At 50.2% G+C, this 21,874-nt stretch overlaps 6 protein-coding genes across 6 annotated transcripts; 1 reads left to right on the top strand and 5 right to left on the bottom strand.

Annotated features, from left to right (window-relative positions):
* Positions 1-848: 848 nt before the first annotated feature.
* N7462_010819 (uncharacterized protein) lies at positions 849-7,287 on the bottom strand (the record flags this gene model as incomplete). The annotated part of the gene is made up of 7 exons (XM_057082533.1): positions 849-1,179; positions 1,299-3,419; positions 3,892-4,025; positions 4,072-4,203; positions 4,249-5,882; positions 5,926-7,104; positions 7,164-7,287. The coding sequence occupies 7 exons, from the start codon at positions 7,285-7,287 to the stop codon at positions 849-851; spliced, it is 5,655 nt and encodes a 1,884-aa protein (XP_056929573.1).
* Positions 7,288-10,067: 2,780 nt separating this feature from the next.
* Positions 10,068-11,955, top strand: N7462_010818 (thiamine pyrophosphate-dependent dehydrogenase E1 component subunit alpha; the record flags this gene model as incomplete). Its single annotated transcript, XM_057082532.1, has 4 exons — positions 10,068-10,115; positions 10,263-10,812; positions 10,861-11,132; positions 11,185-11,955. 4 exons carry the CDS (start codon positions 10,068-10,070, stop codon positions 11,953-11,955), a joined length of 1,641 nt encoding a protein of 546 aa, XP_056929572.1.
* Positions 11,956-12,411: 456 nt separating this feature from the next.
* Positions 12,412-12,952, bottom strand: N7462_010817 (uncharacterized protein; the record flags this gene model as incomplete). The annotated part of the gene is made up of 3 exons (XM_057082531.1): positions 12,412-12,600; positions 12,659-12,805; positions 12,869-12,952. The coding sequence occupies 3 exons, from the start codon at positions 12,950-12,952 to the stop codon at positions 12,412-12,414; spliced, it is 420 nt and encodes a 139-aa protein (XP_056929571.1).
* A 591-nt stretch (positions 12,953-13,543) lies between these two features.
* On the bottom strand, positions 13,544-14,394 carry N7462_010816 (spherulation-specific family 4 protein; the record flags this gene model as incomplete). The annotated part of the gene is made up of 2 exons (XM_057082530.1): positions 13,544-14,136; positions 14,199-14,394. The coding sequence occupies 2 exons, from the start codon at positions 14,392-14,394 to the stop codon at positions 13,544-13,546; spliced, it is 789 nt and encodes a 262-aa protein (XP_056929570.1).
* A 483-nt stretch (positions 14,395-14,877) lies between these two features.
* Positions 14,878-15,470, bottom strand: N7462_010815 (uncharacterized protein; the record flags this gene model as incomplete). Its single annotated transcript, XM_057082529.1, has 2 exons — positions 14,878-15,061; positions 15,133-15,470. 2 exons carry the CDS (start codon positions 15,468-15,470, stop codon positions 14,878-14,880), a joined length of 522 nt encoding a protein of 173 aa, XP_056929569.1.
* Positions 15,471-15,893: 423 nt separating this feature from the next.
* Positions 15,894-21,528, bottom strand: N7462_010814 (CCR4-NOT core ubiquitin-protein ligase subunit MOT2; the record flags this gene model as incomplete). Its single annotated transcript, XM_057082528.1, has 5 exons — positions 15,894-18,085; positions 18,925-21,074; positions 21,142-21,257; positions 21,356-21,422; positions 21,476-21,528. The coding sequence occupies 5 exons, from the start codon at positions 21,526-21,528 to the stop codon at positions 15,894-15,896; spliced, it is 4,578 nt and encodes a 1,525-aa protein (XP_056929568.1).
* Positions 21,529-21,874: the final 346 nt, after the last annotated feature.

Genomic DNA, 21,874 nt, shown 5'->3' with positions numbered 1-21,874 from the left:
TGTTTTCAAACGTCGACATGCTTCACAGGATCGTGCTTTGCTGCTCTTGAGCGGTCTCTCAGAGACCCCACAAACTTGCCTGCGCTTAGTGACACGTTGGTCGAGTGCAGACATAGTAGGCACTTAAAGGACAGCGTATTTGCCCTCGAAATGCAAAAAAATGGACAGAAACTAACTTTTATCATGCTCTGGGGTCGAAGGATCCCCACTTTTGCAGAACTACCAAATACACCGAGGATGACCCCTAGTACGGAAAGATGTATGTTGAAAGACCCATGTGGCAGATTCAGGTTGCCTATTTCAAGTCATGAAATGCTTTTTTTTGGTAATTTTTTTTTAAAAAAAAAGAAGACAAAAATAAAAATAAAATAAAAATAAAAATAAATTAATACAAACGAACGGATTTTGTAATAATGGTTGGTTGGCCTTCGGCCTTTGACCTTTAGAAGGCCCTCTCCACCCCCACTTTTGAAAATACTGGATGGTGACGATAAGAATCGAAGCTTATTTCATGCGGTGATCCATGCTTTCGAGTCGGAAAAGTTGTCTGACCCGAGCTCAAAATCCTGGTTTGGAATCTACCCTTTTCTTGTCTAGCTTGAATGCCCTTAAATGCCCTTTGTAGAAAGAATTTCATATATTGATAAGAAACCGAGCATCATTGATATCTGATCTATTTGGTGACGACTATGCTGCCTATAACAAATGACTGCAGGGAAACAAGTGATATTAGTATGGGGGCATTTTCTAGGGTATCCAGCTGTACATAAAATATTTTCTCCTTCTTGGGAATAATACAGGCGCAGGTCTATCAAAACAACTCAAAACAGCAACACTACTCGAAACCATTAAAGACGTATTGCAAAGTAAGTATAGGGCGTATTAATGAGATTCATGAAGGGCAGGAGGTGGCGTTCGCTGGTGTCTTCGTGATTGTCATAGTCATGGTCATGGAAACCGTTTTCACATATTGCGTCGATGAAAACGTGGAGCGGGATGTCACTGTGACTGATGGTGTCCTTGTTTGGGTCACCAATGCAGTTTGCGTGGTAGTAGACGTCGCAATCACTGTTCTTGTGACGATGACTGTTGAGAAGGATGCGTAGATTGTTAGGTCGCGGGTACGAGTGAGTGTCTCCCCAGATGTAGATAGCATCGCGCCAAATGGACTTGATGGACCTGTCTCGGTTGAGCCCGATTGTTGACCATCGACGGATTTCCCAATAGTTCTAGTACTTGTAACTGTAACATGGGCTGTAGATTGAGGTACTGTAGTTGTGAATGTCTTTGTGACCCACAAGGTGACGGTCACTGTAGTGGTTTTTGGATCAAGCGTTCTTGTTTTGCTGATCATGCGAGTGGTGTATGAGGTAGGTATAGGAGTTGTTATAGTTGATGTCTTGACGATGCCAGTGGTGATTGATTTATCAGTTACAGTGGCTGCCAGGGCAGTAGACCGGGGCCTCAGTAAGCCTCTTTTGGCTTCTGTAGGTAGGGGGGTGCACATGAGAGTGGTGGTCGTGACCTTCGTCAACGTTCTTGTTGAAGTGGCGCTTAACACAACAGTGACATCTTCGACTGACTTCGTGACTGTTCCACCTATGCCGACAAGAGTTGTGACTGTGGAAATGAGATTTTGTGGTTCGGGATGGAATGTCTCAATTTTTACTGATGTAGATATCTGAGTTGAAGTGACCGTCGATTGGTAAGTAGTCATAGTATTTGTCACCAAAGATATTTCACCAAGACTTTTGGTAGCATTCTGGTGAGAAGTCGTTGAAGGAGCCGCATTTGAGATATTATTTGCAGTGGTTTTCGGACCCAACTGTATGGTCAAAATACCCAGATCAAGAGTGAGGATAGCAGTCTTGGTAGAGGTGACCGGTAGACCAGTGAATGTGGTTGTGGTGGAAGTAGTGGACTTTGTTGTCGTTGTCTTCGTCACTGGATCCGGAAGTACCTCCACAGTAATAGTTGATATGACCGTTGAAGCTACACCTGCACTCGTGGTTGTCGTGTATGAGGTCATCGAGGTTACCGTTGGTGTGCTGTTGGATCCAGGCAGTGGTGGACGTCCACTGGCACCTGTCAGATCAAAGGATGGCGGGGAGTTGTATGCATTCATATCAAGCCATGCTGTATTGCCAATCCAACGAGATAGAGAATAGGCCTGAGCCTCAGAATGAGTCATATTGGCAGCAAATAGAGCGCGGTCTTGAAGGGAGCTGCCCTGGCCAGTATTCTCGTATTCACCGAACAGGACATGGTCTGTGCTAGGTGACCCTGGGGGCCCAGCAGTCCACCCCAACGGGTTGATATGTTTATCAAGGAATGAATGCATGTAGACGACGCGACTGTACTCGGTGACCGGTCGGCCCAGGTAGGTCTGTCCATCCAAGCGCGACACCAATCGCGAAGAGCTTCCGTAGGAATCAGTATATGTCACGAAGGATGCATCCGACACAATTCCACCGCTGGCCTTTTCCGATGGGCGAGACTGTGCTACAATGCCTCCCCCGGGGAAGTTTGATGCAATGACGGATTGATGCAAAAAGGCTGTCGACGAACCCCAAATGAAATCGGCTGAGCCCTGGATGTAAGAGTTCGAAATGACTTGCTTGCCCTTATTCAAAAAAAGAGTTCCCTGGTTCCCAATGAAAGCGCAACCGTAGGCGGCGACAGTTCCAGAGAAGTCCGCCGCAAGCGCGACCGAATTTGGTGTCTTCCCAAAGGGGTTCTTAAAGTTGATGTTGTACAGCGCCAGAGACGATTCTGAGTCCCCACTCTCTGTGCTGATGACTGCTGTGCTCTGCTTCTGTTGCTGATTCGCACTCGTGGAGACTCCTTTAGTGAACTCGATTGTCACCGTGTTTTGAGCGTAGTCGTTCATGTTAGACGTTTGACCACGTATGGTGACCTTACCCTTGCGGGCGACCGAGATCTGACCCTTGTACAAGCCGCTTTGTACGGAGATAGTATAGGGCTTGCCATCATTTGGCAGAGCGGCAAGGGCCGCGCTCACGTCTTTGAATTGGCCCTTGGAGGGATTTGGCGAGACCACGAAGGTAGAGGATGAGCCTGATCCATCACTTGAGCCGCTCCCGGAAGACGGCCCCGGTCCCGATCCCGAGGCCGAGTCCGACCCTGAACCAGCACTATCGCTACCAGACCCAGCCCCGCTATCACCACCGTTGCCAGACTCCCCGGAGGATGACGAGCCAGATCCGCTGCTATCACCATTACCATTGCCCGATGATGCAGAGCTCGAACCAGATCCCTCTGAGCTGTCAGGGCCAGAGCCACTATCGCCTGACCCCTCGCCTCCACCAGCTGACGAGGAGCCGGAGCCGGAGCCTGATCCGCTCTCATTTGAGCCTGATCCATTCCCGGAGGACGTCGATGATGAGCTTCCGGCGTCGCTGGAGGATGAAGAGTTTGAACCAGAATTAGATCCAGAACCACCTCCAGACCCGGTTCCACCATCGCTAGAGGCCAAGCCTGAGTTGCCATCACCAGACCCTGAGGAACCTGAGCTAGAACCTGAGCTCGTATCTCCTGAACTGGAGCTTCCATCTCCGGATTCTCCTGAACCTGAACCCGAGCCTGAGCTTGAGCTCCCACCTGAATTTGAGCTGCCGGATCCTGAGTTTCCGTCTCCTGAACCTGATGCATTGCCAGATCCCGAGGAGCCAGAGCCTGAGTTCATGCCAGAGCTTGTGCCGGAACCATTATCTGCACTTGATGAAGAGCCCGAGCTATCACCTGAACCATCACCTGAACCATTCTCCCCATTGCCGCCGGTGGAGGACGATGATCCAGCATCATCTCCGCTGGCATCTCCAGACCCAGCTCCACTCGACGATGAGCCGGAGCCATTCCCATCACTGGTACCTGAGCTCGAGTCGGAATTTCCAGAAGATCCTGCTCCCGAACCAGAGCTGGTCGAAGAGCCTGAATTTGAACCAGACCCTGAAGCGACATCGGTAGAGGATGAGCCTCCGCTTGAACCAGCACCATCCCCCGAGCTAGATCCTGAAGCATCACTAGCCCCTAAGCCTGATCCGTTATCACTCGATCCATCTCCTGATGATCCTGAGCCGCTGTCACCGGATCCTGAGCCTGAGCCGTTATCGCTAGATCCATCTCCTGATGAGCCTGAGCCTGAACTACCGCTTGATCCAGAGCCTGAGCCAGAGCTTGATCCTAAGCCGTTATCACCCGATCCTGAGCCTGAGCCTGAACCCGAACCATCGCTGGATCCAGAGCCATCGCCAGAGTTTGATCCCAAGCCTGAGCCTGAACCATCGCTTGATCCAGAGCCATCGCCAGAGCTTGATCCTGAGCCATTATCACCCGATCCGGAGCCATCGCCAGAGCTTGAACCTGAGGTGTTATCGCCAGATCCTGAGCCTGATGAACCTGAACCTGAACCATCGCTGGATCCAGAGCCATCGCTAGAGCTTGATCCTGAGCCGTTATCGCCAGATCCGTCTCCTGATGATCCCGAGCCTGAGCCTGAGCCGTTATCGCTAGATCCATCTCCTGATGATCCCGAACCTGAACTACCGCTTGATCCAGACGCATCGCCAGAGCTTGATCCTGAGCCGTTATCACCCGATCCTGAGCCTGAGCCTGAACCCGAACCATCGCTGGATCCAGAGCCATCGCCAGAGTTTGATCCCGAGCCTGAGCCTGAGCCTGAGCCTGAACCATCGCTGGATCCAGAGCCGTTGGCAGAGCTTGAACCTGAGCCGTTATCGCCAGATCCGTCTCCTGATGATCCCGAGCCTGAGCCTGAGCCGTTATCGCTAGATCCATCTCCTGATGAGCCTGAGCCTGAGCCTGAACCACCGCTTGATCCAGAGCCATCGCCAGAGCTTGAACCTGAGGTGTTATCGCCAGATTCTGAGCCTGATGAGCCTGAGCCTGAACCACCGCTGGATCCAGAGCCATCGCCAGAGTTTGATCCCGAGCCTGAGCCGTTATCGCTAGATCCATCTCCTGATGAGCCTGAGCCTGAACCATCGCTTGATCCAGAGCCATCGCCAGAGCTTGATCCTGAGCCATTATCACCCGATCCGGAGCCATCGCCAGAGCTTGAACCTGAGGTGTTATCGCCAGATCCTGAGCCTGATGAACCTGAACCTGAACCATCGCTGGATCCAGAGCCATCGCTAGAGCTTGATCCTGAGCCGTTATCGCCAGATCCGTCTCCTGATGATCCCGAGCCTGAGCCTGAGCCGTTATCGCTAGATCCATCTCCTGATGAGCCTGAGCCTGAACCACCGCTTGATCCAGAGCCATCGCCAGAGCTTGAACCTGAGGTGTTATCGCCAGATCCTGAGCCTGATGAACCTGAACCTGAACCATCGCTGGATCCAGAGCCATCGCTAGAGCTTGATCCTGAGCCGTTATCGCCAGATCCATCTCCTGATGATCCATCCCCCGATGACCCCGAGCTTGATGATCCCGATCCCGTCCCCGTCCCCGAACCATCACCCGAGCTAGTAGTACCTGAGCCATTGTTACCGGATCCACCTGCGCTATCTCCAGACCCGCTATCGCCATCGCCAGATCCATCGCCCGAGCCTGAACCTGAGTCGCTGTCGCTAGATGCTGATCCCGATCCCGATCCATCGCCAGAGCTTGAACCTGAGGCAGAGCCATCATCTGAGCTAATTCCGGATGATCCAGATCCATCGCTAGAGCTTGAACCCGAACCTGAACCTGAAACTGAGCTACCGTCGCCAGAAGCTGATCCTGATCCTGAATCTGAACCTGAAGTGCTGTCGCCAGATTCGCCGTCGCCTGATGCTGATTCAGATCCAGTTCCAGATCCATCGCCCGAGCTAGTGGCTGAGCCCGAGCCAGATGCATCATCGCTAGATGCTGATCCAGTGTCAGATCCAGTGCCCGAGCCTAGACCTGAGTCGCTGTCACCAGATGCTGATCCCGATCCCGATTCATCGTCAGAACCATTACCAGATGACCCCGAGCCTGATCCATCGCTAGGTCCTGCTCCATTGCCCGACCCTGAGCCATCATCTGAGCTATCACCATCACTAGATCCTGATCCTGATCCATCATTAGCGGAAGAAGATCCTGAACCAGGCCCAGAGTCGGAGTCAGAACCATCATTACTGCCAGAGTCGCCCGTAGAAGCCTTCGAGGGACCAATAACGTCTGCACTATCGATCGCAGCCAAGATATTGGGTTCAATCCATGCAGTACTTGATGCCGCGACAGCAGGATCACCTCCTGTCAGAACGCTAGTCAGTGTGAAAGGCGAAAGGTCCGAGGAGGTCAACAGTTTGACATAAGGCGATCTAGCATCTTTGTTGCTAGCGTAGGCGCCAGCGCCCGTTGTGCCGTATTCCCCGTAGAGATTGTTGTCATTCTGGGTTGTGCTATCGATATGGACACCTCTTGGCGCGATCAAGTCTCCAAGAACCGATTCTTTATATACTGCGACAGATCCAGTTCCGTATGCAGCTGCCAGATCAACGTCGACATTGTCCGCTCCGGGCTTCCGAGAAATAGTCGAACGATCGACGACGACTGTGGATCGGTCGTTGGAGTTGGCCCCTTTGCTGTAAACTATCAATGCGGAGTTTCCTGTGGGCACAATTGCCGTGTTGAAAATATAGATATTTGCATCTCCGTAGATTAGTCGGGTCGGCGCTTCGATATAGCCGTTTGCAATCAGGACTACTGCGGAATTGGCCGTCACACCCGCACTGCCGGTCGAAATAATCTGCGATTGATAGAATGCAATTTCATTTCCTTTCAGGTTTATAGCACTTCCGGAAGTTCCAGTATTAATAAAATTGATGTTTTCGAATGTGAGTCCAGCAACGTTTGCCAAGACAGTGAGAGCAGTTCCTGCTGCGGATATCACAACCTTATTTTGCGAGTAGTCGTATTGGCTTTCTGTTTCGCCTATCACTGCAACCGCCGGGGTAGCAGATACTGTTACTGCTGGATATGTGCCAGCAAGAACCGTCACTGTTGGAATTTTGTTTTTCTGGGCATATTCGATACCGTCGCCAATTGCTGTAAATTGACCACTGTCATCCGGCGCAACAGTAACTGCTGGTGCAGACGCTATATTGACACTCATTAGCATACCGCTTTTTGGTTCTTCTTTTCGCGATTCAACTCACTAGGAGAATTCGGATCAGTTGTTTTTGTGACATATACTGTACTCGAGCAAGTGCCAGATGCATCTGATGTGGCTGATGCCACTGCCGCGAAGACAGCTAGCCACCAAACTAACCAAACATGCATATTCAACTGCCTGCAAAAGTACAAGCATCAAACTTTGTGTCCATGAAGAAGTAGATTAATGTCTCAGAATCAAACTTTGTCTGATTATGCAAAACCAAAATGGTCACTGTTCTGAACATTCCTGACCCTTCCTCCCGCTCTCTTGGCTCAATGCTATCCAGGTTAACGGGTCGCATGAACCCACATATTGCTCAGAAAATAGAAAATAGAAAATCAAAAATTAATAATTAAAAAATCAATGTTGGCTTTTTGGCTCAACTAGGACATTTTGAAATTTTTCGTCTGCTCTTTGGAACGAGACTTTCGCTCAGATAGACCAAGCGAGCACACCAATATTCGAGGATCAACCAGGTCCAAACTCTAGCCTTATTGGCGTCCTCGACTGTTTCCAGCCCCGTATGGCATCATGACCAGAAGATATACAGAATTTCCATAACACTCCAGGGATCAGATCGATCGAAGGTCTATCGTTGACAAATATGTGGGGACTAGGAATTGGCAATTTTCAGTGATCTCATTCGAAAATCGAATCTTGTACCACAGTCCCTTTGACAACCCCCTAGTCTTGGGAGCTCCACAATAGACCCACAAGAAATAAAGTGCAAATTCCAGCCAGGGGTATGAACCACTTATGTTCGATGCATATATTTAATAGGCGATAAGACAGTTGACGTTAAAAGCTTGGCTAGCGACAGTCTTGATGAACCATGCAGCCAGCCAATCTTACCCATGCGAATCAATGTTATGCCCATGGTGTGTTGTGTTACATACCCTTGACACAAATGGAAGATAATTCCACACCTAAAATTATGAGTCCTTCGAGCTGCCTTATTGGTATGATATTCATTTCCCTATTCGCTTTCATAGGAAAAGTCACCGAACATAATAGGAAACAGTACAAGTCATGGCTTCATCCATTGGTATAGGACACACCTCCAATGCCCCCATTTGCATGCATTATTCACCTTTTTAGATATTTTACTTTGCGGAGTCATCATAATGTTTCTGATTCTTCGTCAGAAAATTCTATTAAGATAGAGCCGTCGGTTATCTAGATTTATTTCATTTGAATTGAGTGCTGATATCACATTCTTGGAAAATTGATGGTGGTTTAATACTCAGTACCCTTGCTGAAATTAAACTTTCTCGGACTGGAGTTGGGAAAGTTAACGTGAAACGGAGGCTCACGTTTGGATATTCCCCTAGAAACGTGAACATATGCTGTGATGCTCTATTGGTCTCGATTCTTACTCTCCTTCTCGAGTGTGTAACCCTGCTAGAACACTTCAACTGTATATATAAGCATACTAAGAACTTCTGCATATATCCCTTACTGCCTCAATATGAGCATGGTTCAAAGCCACACCAAGAACAGTTGGTGATTCTATTCACAGGAGACTCTAAACTTCAAAATATATGTTGAGTTGCTAGAAACCTGTTTGTTTCAGAACCATTCGCCGACTGCGCAGATGGGATTGATCCCCTCAAGTAGGTTATTCTGCCAATTTCATTGGGCGACCAAGTTGGCACCTGCAGGTGACTTGATGACGACTTATGCAGCGAAAATCAGTCACGAACTCATTCTTTGATTTTGGGGAGGGGGGACGGGGCTGCATACTCCGTACAATCTAGTTCGGACATTATTCTCGCGATATATCTGAATCAGAATAGGGCAGACAGCCATGCAGTCATCAACATCAGGGCGCATGTTCACTAGGGCCGGGAAAGTTAACCAAGCTTTGCCCAAAGTGAATAAACTCCGATACTTCCGTAGTTATAGCTATTCAGTCGAAGTTTATTTTGTTTTGGTATTCTACTAGCGCTCCAACAGGGTTGCCATGGTGCATGTTTAGCAACATGGTATCCCTTTCACGGCTTTGATTCGGGCCAGGTGCTGGGCTGTCACCTGAGAGGATCTGCCAACTTGAGCTTGATGGGCCGAAAAGGTATAATCCAGGAGCTTCAAATATATGATTCAATTAAAAAATAGTATTGAATCGTTTCTTCGTCTTTATTGAGGCTTGTCATGTTCATTTCAGGCATTTAAATAAGTCATACGACCTTGGGTTCTCATGAAGTTCCAGATTTGTGTCCTATTGTATGGTCCAGATGCTGTTTCCCATGAAATATATATCCACACCCCTTTTTTATTTTGGAAACATAATTCACATGAATATTGACTACATATGAAATGCCATAAGCACAGATTTTTCCACCCAAAGATCGATTTTCATCAGTCGTGATTTGTATTCCCTGGAGCTTTAAACGCGGAATTGTGCTTTCAGTAAGTCTTAAGGAGTCCATGCCAATTTCAACCCCAAATCTGGATACCTCAGATCAACGGCATGAGCATAAAGTGCACCCGATATTGGACATATTGTCTTCTTTGAAGACTTGATACATTTTGAAAGCGAGGTTTTGGTTAACTTAATTGAAACTTTTGACAATCTTCTTGTTGTACAGTACCTAGAGTACATGGAATTGCATCACCTTCCCGAGGGAAGCAAGGCGGAATACCTTGATAATCGTAGAACCGGATTTTGAACCAAATCAAGACCAAGTTAATAGCTAAACTATACCGCGAAAATATTCGCACTGTATGACTTGAACGATAGAGCCTGGGAGGGCGACCTAGGAATAGATCAGAAAAAGGCAACTATGCGGCGTCGGGAGAATCAATTCGCTCCTGTACTCTGAACTCTACGGTGCGGCAAGAGTTACGGAGTTTAGCTATATCCGCTGAGGGCGCTGCGACGGCTCTGCCGAAGCATTCGGGAACTATGAGTTGGATCGGCAAGCGGAATGAGATCCTGCCGATCTGGAATGTAGTAAGTAAAGGAGAGAGATGGGCGGCAGTAAAAGTTCGTGACCGCAAATACGCTACAGAGTCAGTGCAGCGCATAAGCGAAAAAGTGGTAGTTGAGTGACTTGAACTTCCCTGTGGTTGGAAGCAAAGATGTTGTTGGTGAGTGCAGTTGGTTGTTCCTCGGCGGCAGTCGGTTAGCGCCGCAGATGACGCCAACGCCGATGCCGACGCCGACGCCAACCGAGCCCTCCGCATTACCCCAGAAAGCCGCTGCCCCCTCCATCTTTCTCTCGCTTGGGATGAATCCAGCTCTGGCGACTCTCACACAGTAACTCGCACACAATGGCTTCCAGAAGTCTACTTCAGCGGGCATGGCTGGTGGCACACAGATCAGGAGTCGTGGCGCCTGTACGAATGCGCCCGGCGCGCAGATGGGGAAGTTCGATCTCACAAAGACCAGGTTCCGATCGGTGAGGAATACTTCCAGAATGCCTCCCGCGCACTATCAAGGCTAACAACCGATATGGCCAGAGTCTTGTTTCCTGGTGCTGTCAATAGCAAGTTCACGACTGAAATGTCCTTCCTCAAAGCATCCGACCTACCAGGCATCCCCACGTATCGAGTAATCGACTCCGACGGCGAGTTGGTGGATAAGTCCCGGGGCCCACCAAAGGTGTCCGATGAAGAAGCGCTGTCATGGTACAAGAACATGCTGCTAGGTATGTAGCCCGGGTCCAGACCCATGGGACTCGGCTGACGGGCGGTAGTAAGCATTATGGATGTGGTCATGTTTGAAGCGCAACGCCAAGGCCGGTTAAGTTTCTATATGGTTTCCGCAGGCGAGGAAGGAATCGCAGTGGGCTCGGCCGCGGCTCTCATACCGGACGACGTGGTATTTGCACAATACCGGGAAGCGGGTGTTTTCCAGCAGCGTGGATTCGGCCTGAAGAACTTTATGGGCCAGCTCTTCGCCAATTGCAACGACACTGGCAAAGGCCGCAATATGCCCGTCCACTACGGCCAAAACTACCCCCGCATTGTCAGTACCAAATATGATCTACCAGGCAAGACTTGAAGTTGACCACCAATAGCATACAATCTCCTCCCCATTAGCTACACAGATTCCCCAAGCTGCGGGAGCGGCTTACGCTCTCAAGATGCAAGATCTTCAAGATCTCAACCGACCACCCCGCATAGTTGCTTGTTACTTTGGTGAAGGAGCTGCTAGCGAGGGTGACTTCCATGCTGCGCTCAACATTGCCGCCACTCGGTCATGTCCAATTGTGTTCCTGTGCCGGAACAACGGGTACGCTATTTCAACGCCGACGCTAGAACAATACCGTGGCGATGGAATCGCCAGTCGAGGTGTTGGGTATGGCATTGATACAATTCGTGTAGATGGGAATGATGTTTTTGCAGTCCACGAAGCCATGAAGGAGGCCCGCTCACGCGCCCTGAGCGACGGCGGTCGACCCGTCTTGATCGAGGCGATGAGCTACCGTGTTTCACACCACAGCACTAGTGATGACAGCTTCGCATACCGTGCCCGAGTGGAGGTGGAGGACTGGAAGCGCCGCGACAATCCTATTATTCGATTAAGAAAGTGGCTTGAAAACAAGGGCCTTTGGAATGAAGACTTAGAAAAAGAAACGCGTGACGCAATGCGTAAGGAAGTGTTGAGAGAGTTTAGCGAGGCTGAACGAGAGAAGAAACCTCCTCTCAGAGAGGCCTTTACCGATGTCTATGAAGAGATCACTGAAGAAGCTCGCGAACAAATGAAGGAGCTGAAGCGGATCTTGGAGACATATCCTGATGAGTATGATCTCCGTCCATATAAGGATGGTGTGAAAGGATTGGACTAGAGATTAGAAATGTAGCTCGCATTCATTTAGACACTTTCTGTTGAATTCTAAACCATGATATGGTTCATTCAAGTCTACACTCAATCCATGATACCAATTTTGCACAATTTCCATAATCAGTATGTTAATATAATATTTAGGGTATAACTAAACGAATATTCGCTCTCCTTTTCCTCCACAGAAATAACTCGCCAAAAGCTCATAAGAATTTCACTATGACAAGTCAAAGCACGGGTACTGAGGGAATCTTGAGATTGGCCATTTCGCTTCGGGTTGGAAATAAACCTTAAGCCCGCATTCCAGATATTGGTCGATCATGCTCTGCAAGGTTCATGTTAGCTGATAAAGGCCATACAGATACCAAAGACATGCACTCACAACTCACACACACTTTCAATCTGACTTTCTGGGGCCAAGAAATAGAGCGATCGCCCAGGAAGAGGGGGTCGTGTTACTTCACACACCCTTAGTGACATCAGCATTCATCGAGTGTTCCTGGACACCTTTGCCATTCTGTCCATCAACTACCTCCTCCGGTTGAGTGGGCTTCTCATTTTCGTTTGCCTCGAAATTGTCCGAACTGCCGAATTCTTGCTGGCAAATAACGCAGACACATTGCCTACCATTCTCAGGAGGTTGCGAATTCTGAAGACCGAGAATGAGCACTGAATGATACCCTAAACCAGGTTTTTCATCCCATTACCTCAAGTGCTTCGATAGAATCAACCAGGTCCTCGAATGAGTTTGCCAGGGCATCAACCACCGCCTCCAGTTCTTCCAACTTGCCCTCCAGTGCGAGTAGCGCGAGCCCAGACTCCACTCGGGCGAGTCTCTTGTGGATTCGGAAGAACTATGTCCATTCCACGGAGTCAGTTATCGCGTTCAGGAAACTAGATCAGTGGAGAATAATGACCCATAAATCATGGATGATGATAGAGATGGTGTTCATGAACGGCGGGAAATGTGGGTGCGTGAGCAAATCATAAAGCTTCCCCATGTTGAAGGTCAGATTTGAAAAGCTCTCAGAAGTAGCTGATCAAAGGGGATATCTTGGAGTTGCATCAAGGCAAAAAGGAGGTTGAAGACGGAAAAGGTGGAAGGGAGAAGGTGAGGACATCATCAAACATGAGTGGTTGGGAGGGTAGAGCACCTTCCCACTTGGTGATTTTCCGTCTCCAGCGCCAGTCCAGCGCCAGTGAGACATGAAACATCGGAAATCAAATGTTCCGCTTAAGATACCACCATTGACGAGATATTCAGAGGGCTGGAGATTATAGAATGTCAAGCCAAGGCGTTCGTCTCGAGGTGAATCCAGAGGCAGGGTATCAGAGCCATGAGTGTATGTGCCGATGCAGGTATAAAATGTGGCCACACGCCAATGCCTAGAGAGGCAGCCAGTATAATGCAAATCAGATGGAGTCATACAATTGAATATCTGCGCAGAAAAATATAAAGCAAATCTAATTCACAAAGCCCAAGTTAAATTTAAGTCAATTGTACCTTCAATAGGTACAATCTCAGAATATAGATCAATGTACGAAAAGCAACCAACGAGCGTACAGGTATCTCATCGCCAAGGCTTCTCGCTTCAACTACTGCTCGAAAAGGACGCCGCAACCTTTTTCACCGACTCGACCGACTTGTAATCGTCGTCATTGGTCAAATAAGCAGCTCCCAGGCCCATCCCCTCAGCCTCTTGAACAATCGCCTCATAATCTGCCGTCAACGGCGCGCTATATAAGAGCGCGGCGTCCTTGTAGTAGGTCTTGGCCGATGAGAACGAGTCTTTTGGCACAGATTGTACCCATTCGGAGTAAGAGTTCTCGAATTCCACAATCAAGTCTGCCGCCGCGAAATATTTAGAGGCGGCTGCCTCCACTAGCTTGGTGCCGGGGTTGAAAACGACGGTATTGAGCTTGTTCTTCTTAGCCGTGGCCGACACGCTCTTCATATAGGAGATCTTGGAGTTCTCGTTGGTGCGAGGTGCCTCGTCGAAGAAGATGCCGGATACAGTGATATTCTTCTTGGTGTAGGATGACCAGCCTGCATAGGTCTTGATATCCGCGACAACCTCCGACTTGGTACGCTCGGCGTAGTTGGTCGGAATGTAACCGATGACTTCAACATTATCATAGCTATTCAACTGCGCGACACCAGCAATGTAGCTTTCATCGGGATATGCTATTTTTCTACTGTCTTAGAATTGATAGAGAATGAGTGGAATCTTTTCATGGGTCGCTTACTCGTATCACCCGGGCCACTGCTAGGGTTGACAATGATTTGAAAATGAACGTCCGGATAGGAATAAACGGCATTGTATACCGGACCCCAGGTGCTGTTATCTTCTGGCCAGGAGTAAAGCGGCAGAAGAATACCTGTCGCCGAAACAGCGGAGGCCATAGCCAGGGCAGAGCCCACAAGGCACGAGAAGGTACGCATGGTAGAAGGTATAGTTCAAAAAAAAGAATGTAGAGGGTTGAGTAAAAATGAGCGAGAGATCAGCTAACCACCAGGGTCTGTAATCTAGACGACGAGCGAAGTGAAGCAAACAAAAAGAATGACAGGCAATCCACAGGACTGATGAGAACTCTGAGGATATAAGGCGCACCTCCAACAGTTTTTGGATGCGCTTTGTCGTTTTATACGCCCGAACTCGCTCGATCAGAACCCTACACATAAAGCAAGAACCCTGGGGCCATATCACACACAAAATGGTGCCGAAGGAATCACATATTCATTTCCGTCAGCCACGACGGGGCGAATCGAGTGACTGGCCACGCGTTTCAAGGAACCGCAAAGTGACTTCATCCGAGTGAGAGTGTTAGACTAGGGTGAAAGGATCGACCCAGGAACGCCAACTAGCGTGGGATGGGATTGCTGGATCCATCAGGAAATTCAACCCAGAAACCAGGGCTAGACTCTTCAGACCAGGAAGGGGTGGAGACTGATAATTCGGGAAGAATGAACAGCTCCCATTCCAGGGGGATTTGTCTGGACTGTAGGGAGGAATGTACCGTGCAAACCGCCAACGCCGGCGAGGGGCGCTCTGGCGCGAGAGACCTGAGGCAAGAACTGCATGGTGTGACAACTGCCAAACTTCTCGGCGCTGCAGAGTGTTCAATACTGTTGCGACACAGGTGTTGATCCGTTGTCTCCGGGCTCGGGGCCGCGACTGACGAGCTTGACTGGCCCCCAAGCGCCACCGTCCATCGTCCGATTCGAGGGTTGGAGAGTTGGCGGGTCACATTCGCGCGAGCGCCACGCACAAGACTGGGATCCGCCTTAATTAATTCCTGTTTCAGATTCGGTCTCTCCGGCCAATGAAGGAACGCGGTCGCTTCCTGCCATCGCTCGATCGAGGTTGGCTTGGATGGGCGCTTCACTGATGGTAGAGCAAGAGATATGAACGGCCCCGGGGGCGAAGAGGCTAAGAGGAAGTTGGGATGATGAGGTTGGGTTGGCCGTTCTGTCGGCGAGAAATCAGGTGTCTGCTTTTCCTCGCGTGCAGAGGTCATTGGACTTTCGGCCAAAACTGCCGCAGGATTCGAATCCCCGTACCTGGTGCCTGACAAGCATCCAACCAAGTAGCAGCTCATCAAGAGTAAGTAGACGACGAGCAGGGAGTTATTCCGTAAATGGAAAGTAACTAGTGGTCACGACGGGTCGTCACCACTCATCATACAAGGAGTGTTAAGACTCGTGGACAAGTGTAGTAGTTGCGAGCAATTACTAGCTAGTACTATCTACTTGGGACTTTGCACACATGCGTCTACGGGCGTAGAATTGGAGATGTCGTTAGGACTCTGTTCATTTCTGTTTGGTGTATTTGCTCTTCGACTACCAGGTAATGTTCATCGGCGTGGACGCTTATTGAGATCGGACGAGGCTCATCCATCACTGCGGCTTATGTTTCATATCCATCAAGTCTGTTCAGATCGTTAGACCCCCGACTCCGTCGCCATGGAAAGAGCTTGCTGCTGGAGTTTCTTGTTCCGCCGAAGCAGCGCGACAAATTTCTTATCGAGGGCATCAAGTTCCTTGCGAGTACCCTCCAAATCCTTCTGGGATCGTCCGGCAAGATTTTTGAGCTCTTCGTTCGTCATAGCCGCAACATCATCCAAGCTAGGGTTCACCCCAGGCACACTGGCAGAGCCCAGCATCTGCCTGGCGGTAGCAGCGGCGAAAGAACGCACGGCAGCAGTAGTGGTCTGAAGAAGTTCGGCAGAGTGAGCAACGGCCCAGTCGTGGCTGCGAGTGCTGTCCGCTTCCATTGCAGATAAAACATTTGGAGGAACAATCGAGTCAGTACCATCTACGGTGCCGCTAGCAGAAGTGGTGCCCAAGCGGGTGGGGTTATCATCCACCCAGCAGATGTTGAACTTCTCGGGAGTCGCGAACAGCGCGTCAATGCCTCCATTGATATTGCTAGAGTCATCACCAATTATAACTGGGTCGATGGCGCCACCTCGCTTCTTCTCGAGATCAAGATACCGCTCTTCCTCTTCGGGCTCCAGGTGGCGGAGAACACAGCCACGAGGAGTGATCAGGCAGCGGTCCTTCAGCTTCTCGCTCTCAATTCGGATAGGTTTTCCAGAAAGCAAGGTCTTCCGATGCTCCTCCGTCAATTCAGTAGGTAGTTTTAGAAGTTCGTAGTCATCGGAAGTGCATTTCATATCGGTACGCTGGCTGAGATTGGCGGGATTGAAGAGGGAGCTTTTGTTGAGATCCAGCTCGCCTGACTTGTGCATTTGTGCAAGCATTTCATGAAGAGGCTTGGTTCGTTCCAACAACAAATCCTTGATCAAGCGACCAGACTCTCCCGCATCCTTCGTCAATTGTTCAACGGTATTATGCGAGCGCCACGCCTCTGGAGGAATCTTGAGAGCACTTGGCTGTTCTTGCACAGGGGTCGGCTTCACTTCTCGAGGAGCCTGCTCCAACTCCTTTGCCTTCTTCAAAGGTTCAGGTTTCAGGTCAGGTTTCTTCGGAGAATCAATCGGGGCTGCTCTGACAGAACTAGCCGAGTCGGTCACATTTGATGTAGAAGCCGTGTTGGCCCCTGTAGTTGCTGTGGTTGCTTTCTTAGTCTTGCGCTTCCGTCCAATGATGGGAGCCTGAACTGGTTCTTCAGGCGCCGGGGCGGTCTCGACACTTTTGGCCTCAGCCTCCTTCGCTTTTTGTCGTCGCTCTTTCTTGGCTTGACTTTTTGTGATTGAGCGGACAGGAGCAGATCCAATTCGGGTTCCAGCGGGAGGCGGTGAATTGGTACGCGAGGCAGAAGTCGAAGGGAAGAGATCAGCCTCAGAGCCAAAGTCTGCAGGAGTGTCGGGTCGGCTATCAGAAGACAAACTCTGCCTTCTTGATCGTGTTTTACCGGCGCCTGTAATCGACGTGGTCACCGATGGGGCAGTACCGACTGGAAGAGGTGTCTCGGGTTTGGGCGTCTCAACAACACGTAAAATGCGCGGCTGACGTGGAGCTGGCGAATCAGAGATTCGAGAGGTAGCAGTCAATGGGGTGTTGGGTCTTGAACCGATAGCAGAGACCGAGCCAGGGGCAGGCGGGAAAGTTCCAGACAGAGCACGTTCAGATTTGGCAGACACAGGTTCCGGAGCGGTCGAGGACATGCTCAGACTAATGGGACTTGCCTTCGCGCCTACAGTTGGACTTTGATCGGCTTTAACAGAGGCATCTTTGTCGTAAGAAGCCATAGACAAGTCGATCTTCGTATTGATCCGAGTCTTCTGAGCGGACTTCGCGACAGGTGACCCGAACGAAATCTGAGAAGCGTCCTTCGCTCTGACAGATGCTGTTGTTCGCGAGGGGACTTCTGGGGTCATGGCTAGTGACTCCAACTGGTTCTTCTGTGAGGGGGTGCCGACTCTAGATACGTTGGCGCTCAGGCCTGGAGGAACCATCGGTGCGGGAGATGAAGGTTTGGAGGCATCAAACTGGTCCTGGAAGACGGATGATGCAGGATGGGCGTGAGGCAAAGGGAGGCCGGGTGGGAGACTCGGCGTGCCAACGCGGCCTGAAGAGTCACTGGATAGTTGGGATTTGAGAAAGCCGAATGGATCCACAGATTGGCCCTCTTTCAACTGGCCACCCAGCGGGGGGAACTCTTCATTCACTGTTGATTCGCCATTAGCATTCCGAGTGGAGAGAGAAAAAGTGAGAATAGAGGTGGGTGCCAACGAAGGTGGAGGGGAGGAAAATCATCACGGGGCGTGAAGGTGCAGGAAGGGCGACGACTAAGCAGGGCAACTATGCAAGATACGCCAAAACTGAATAATTACACGAAAGGGTATTGACCCGGAAGGCCAGGTACAGAGAAGGGCAGAGGTCTATGAACAGCGGCTGTGAGACAACTGATTTCGAATAAGACCCTGTTCCGAGTTGTGATATCAGGGCAGGGAGGTCTTAACGTACATTAAATCCATGGGGGTACCATCCACGGTTTTCGACGCACTGCAGACAGCCGAAGGTCCGAATGCAAAAAGAGACAAAACGAAGGGTAGAGGGAATAAAACACAGCCGCCGAAGTTAAAACGGGAGACCTGGAAAGACATGCAGGTATGTCCACGAATGCAGAAAGAAGAACACCTTGAATCCGGGAGAAGGGCCCGGGGTACAACATGCAATAAAAGAATAGAAAGGCTCGTCATAATACGCCATAGGCACCGACCCATCGTATTTGATCCAGAGCAACCCGTCCAATTGCTGAAATGGACAGAGAAGCAATCGCAGCAGATCAGAGCGAAGATAGCAAAATGAAGAAAAGTCATGTCAAGGGAAACACTCCCATCACAGCACATGGTAGAAAAAACAATCATAACCAGCAGGTGTAAAGCGAAATGCAGGAGGGAATCATGAGCATAATATCAAGGGGACAGTAGGAAACAGAAGAAAACACCATCATTCACCAGCGATTGACGCCGCCGCCGTACACCATCGAGGGGTTGTACCCACCTTGACCCTGGCTCCCGTACAACGCCTGCCCGGCAGTAGCATTGGCACCGACTTGATGCATTCTTGCCTGCAAAATGCTTGGGTCCGCAAGATCTACTACACCGCCTCCACCGGAGGAAGTGTTAGCGTGTCTGTGCTTTTTCCCTTTCTTCTTCTGCTTCTGTGAGCCACCAGAATCAGGTGCAGTACCTGTCTGGGGCCCATAGAAGGAGCTGAGAAGGCCATTGACGGGAGTCAGGGGAGGTGGGGTTTGGTGCTGTTGAATAAAAGGGAACATGAACTCACGCTTCGCGGCCTCCTGGGCCTGTACACCTCCCACATTCGTGCCACTGCGGCCACGCAATAATTCACGCATCAATTCGGGTGTCGCATCCTGTTTTCCCATGGTCGATCCCAGTCCAAGATTGGCATTGGAAGTAAAGCCATGGCCCTGGGCAAACATACCGCCGCCACTAATGGGAGGTGTCCCTGCCGTCTTCAGTCCGGGCGGGGGACCTTGGACACCACTCGCATAGAATCCACTAGCGAGCGCATGCTGGGGGCTAGGAGCAGACAGAGGGTTGGGGGTGCCAGATTGCATCTGGCTGAGCATGCGAGCGTTGCTGATGTTCTTGGATCCAACCTCGTTGGCAAAGGTGAACCGCGAGGATTGGCGGTTCTGGGCCTGAAGAGCATTGAATTGGGCCATCTGGTTCTGCAAAAGGCCCTGGCGGACCTGCGCCGCTTGATCCATGGCTGCAGAGCTCAGAGAGTCAGGCAATCCAGCTTGCTGGTTGCCAGCTGACTTCAGAAGCATCAACTGCTGCTGCTGTAGGGGGGTCAAACTTCGGCCGGCTAGGTTGAGACCCTGGAATTGGTGAGAAGTAGCGGATACTGGAGAACCGACAGTCGAGTTGTCCGCTGTGCCTTGGGTCGAGGGCGGCTGTATCGCACCATGTGATTCGCGAGTCTGACGACCCCGTGGCGGATTGGAATCCTCGGGCTCTCCGCCGAGTTGGAGACTGCCAGCTTCGCGACTCTCTTCCTCTGCGGTGGCAGATTGAAGAAGCTCCTGCTCACGCTTCAAACGTTCTTGTTCAACCTTCTCTCGCATCGCCCGACGCTTGACACCTCCATATGGATCGATAAATGAAGGATAGTTCTTGATCCTCTTGACCTCCTCCTCTGGGAGGTCAGTTGTCGAAAAAATAAATCGGAAATTAGGATTCATCAGGTCCTTAATAAGAGTATCGAACGGAGAGGGTGGCTCAGGAACCGACTTCGTCTCACATGGCTGAGGTTGAGAAACTGGAGAATGCGGAACGGATTGAGTTGACATCTGCTGCGCTTCCTGAGCGACAGGCGACGGTTTCTCAACACGCTTAGGCTCCTCCGTGGTCGTTGAAACAGTGACACTAGCGGGTCTCGGGCTCTGGGAAGCCTGGCTACCCGTCAGACTAGGTCGCCTTGTTCGAATGGAAGTGTCCTTATTTGCCCAACTTGCAGACGAAGGAAGCGCAGGTCCATCCGGAATAGATTGACGCCCACTTATAGAGTCGTCCTTGCTTGGTTGCCGACGCATGGTATGCGTGATAGTCTGAGAGGGACGAGGGTGGGGAGCATGAGGCGGGTGAGGTGGGTGATTCTGTCGTTGGCTGGATAATGTGTTCATGGAGGAAAGGTCAGAACGACTATAGCTCTCGCTATCTTCTCCAGTCTCGTGCAGGAATGTACAGTTTCGATTATTGCACTGCTCATTCCGGAGGAACGAAGAACAATACTTCGTGGTGCCATATTGGGCTCTTAGAACGCGGTCGCCATTCACAGATCCGTCCACGGCACCAATACATGTCGCAGCATCGAGTTTCCTGGAGAAAGTGACGTAGACACCAATTCCCTGGTGGGGATTGCCACCAGGCTTGGCCTTGCTGACCACAATCTTCTCGATATCGCCATATTGTCCGAAATATTCTCGCCCACGGAGGGTCTGGAGGAGTTGGTTTTCGTCGCGGATCGTGGGGTTCAGGCCGATGACATAGACCAGGTTCTTTTGGACAACACGGACGCCTGCTAGGTTCTTCCGGCTGGAAGCTTCGATCTCGCGCTTTTCGGCTTCCTTCTTCTTTGCTGCTGCGGCTTTCCGATGCTTTAATGCCAGGTCCGCTTTGAACCTAAATAGTATGCGAGTTAGAGACACTAACAGTGGTGTGCTGGGGTGATGGGGAAAAGATCACTAACTCCTCTGCATCGGGAATCTTGTATTGAATGGTACTATCGTCGTAAGGACGACGACAGTTTGGGCATCGACCTTCCTCGCTATGGGTTTTGATATTGTTGTAGCAAAATTGACAAATCTATGATAGCTCACAGTTAGCACCCATGAATATGTAAAGCGAGCCTGGAAGCGAGCTTGGCGAGGGGTTATCATCGCAAGGTGTGTCTTCAGACATACCTGGTATCCACAGGGACAAGGTTTGAAGTTCTTGTCGGAGAGGTCGAACTCTTCGATACAAAGGGGGCTTTCAATCTATCAGTGACAAGATCGCGCATTCATCAAAAAATAAGAGCATACCAGAACTCATCATCGTCATCAATGACGGAGTCAATTTGTTGGCGACTAGACATCGTCGCAGCGAAGACTGTGCGAACGGGGAAAGCGTAATGAGGATCTCAACGCCGCACTCTCTGAAATTGGAGTGCAAAAAAAGCAAAGACACGAAGACGCTACTCCGAAGCCAGGAACAAGAAATAAAAGAGAATCGAAGAGAATAAAGGACAAGAGAAGAGAACGGGGTGATGATCGGGTAAAGGTGGACGGCGAAGGAGAAGAAAGGAAGGAAATTGAAGCGCGGCCTCATTTTGCTGGCATTGCCCGATCGCGTTTAGCGCGTGCAGGGGTGTTATGTCAGCATCACGTGATGATTTGGCAGGTTCGACCAACCTCGATCCTCACAATCCGCCTTACGTGCCT

This window comes from Penicillium macrosclerotiorum (genome assembly GCF_028827735.1).
Source record: "Penicillium macrosclerotiorum strain IBT 26536 chromosome Unknown utg000010l_segment0_segment0, whole genome shotgun sequence".
NCBI classification, from domain to species: Eukaryota; Fungi; Ascomycota; class Eurotiomycetes; order Eurotiales; family Aspergillaceae; genus Penicillium; species Penicillium macrosclerotiorum.
Note: the sequence above shows the minus strand (reverse complement) of the source record. Positions and strands in the feature narration are given on the sequence as shown.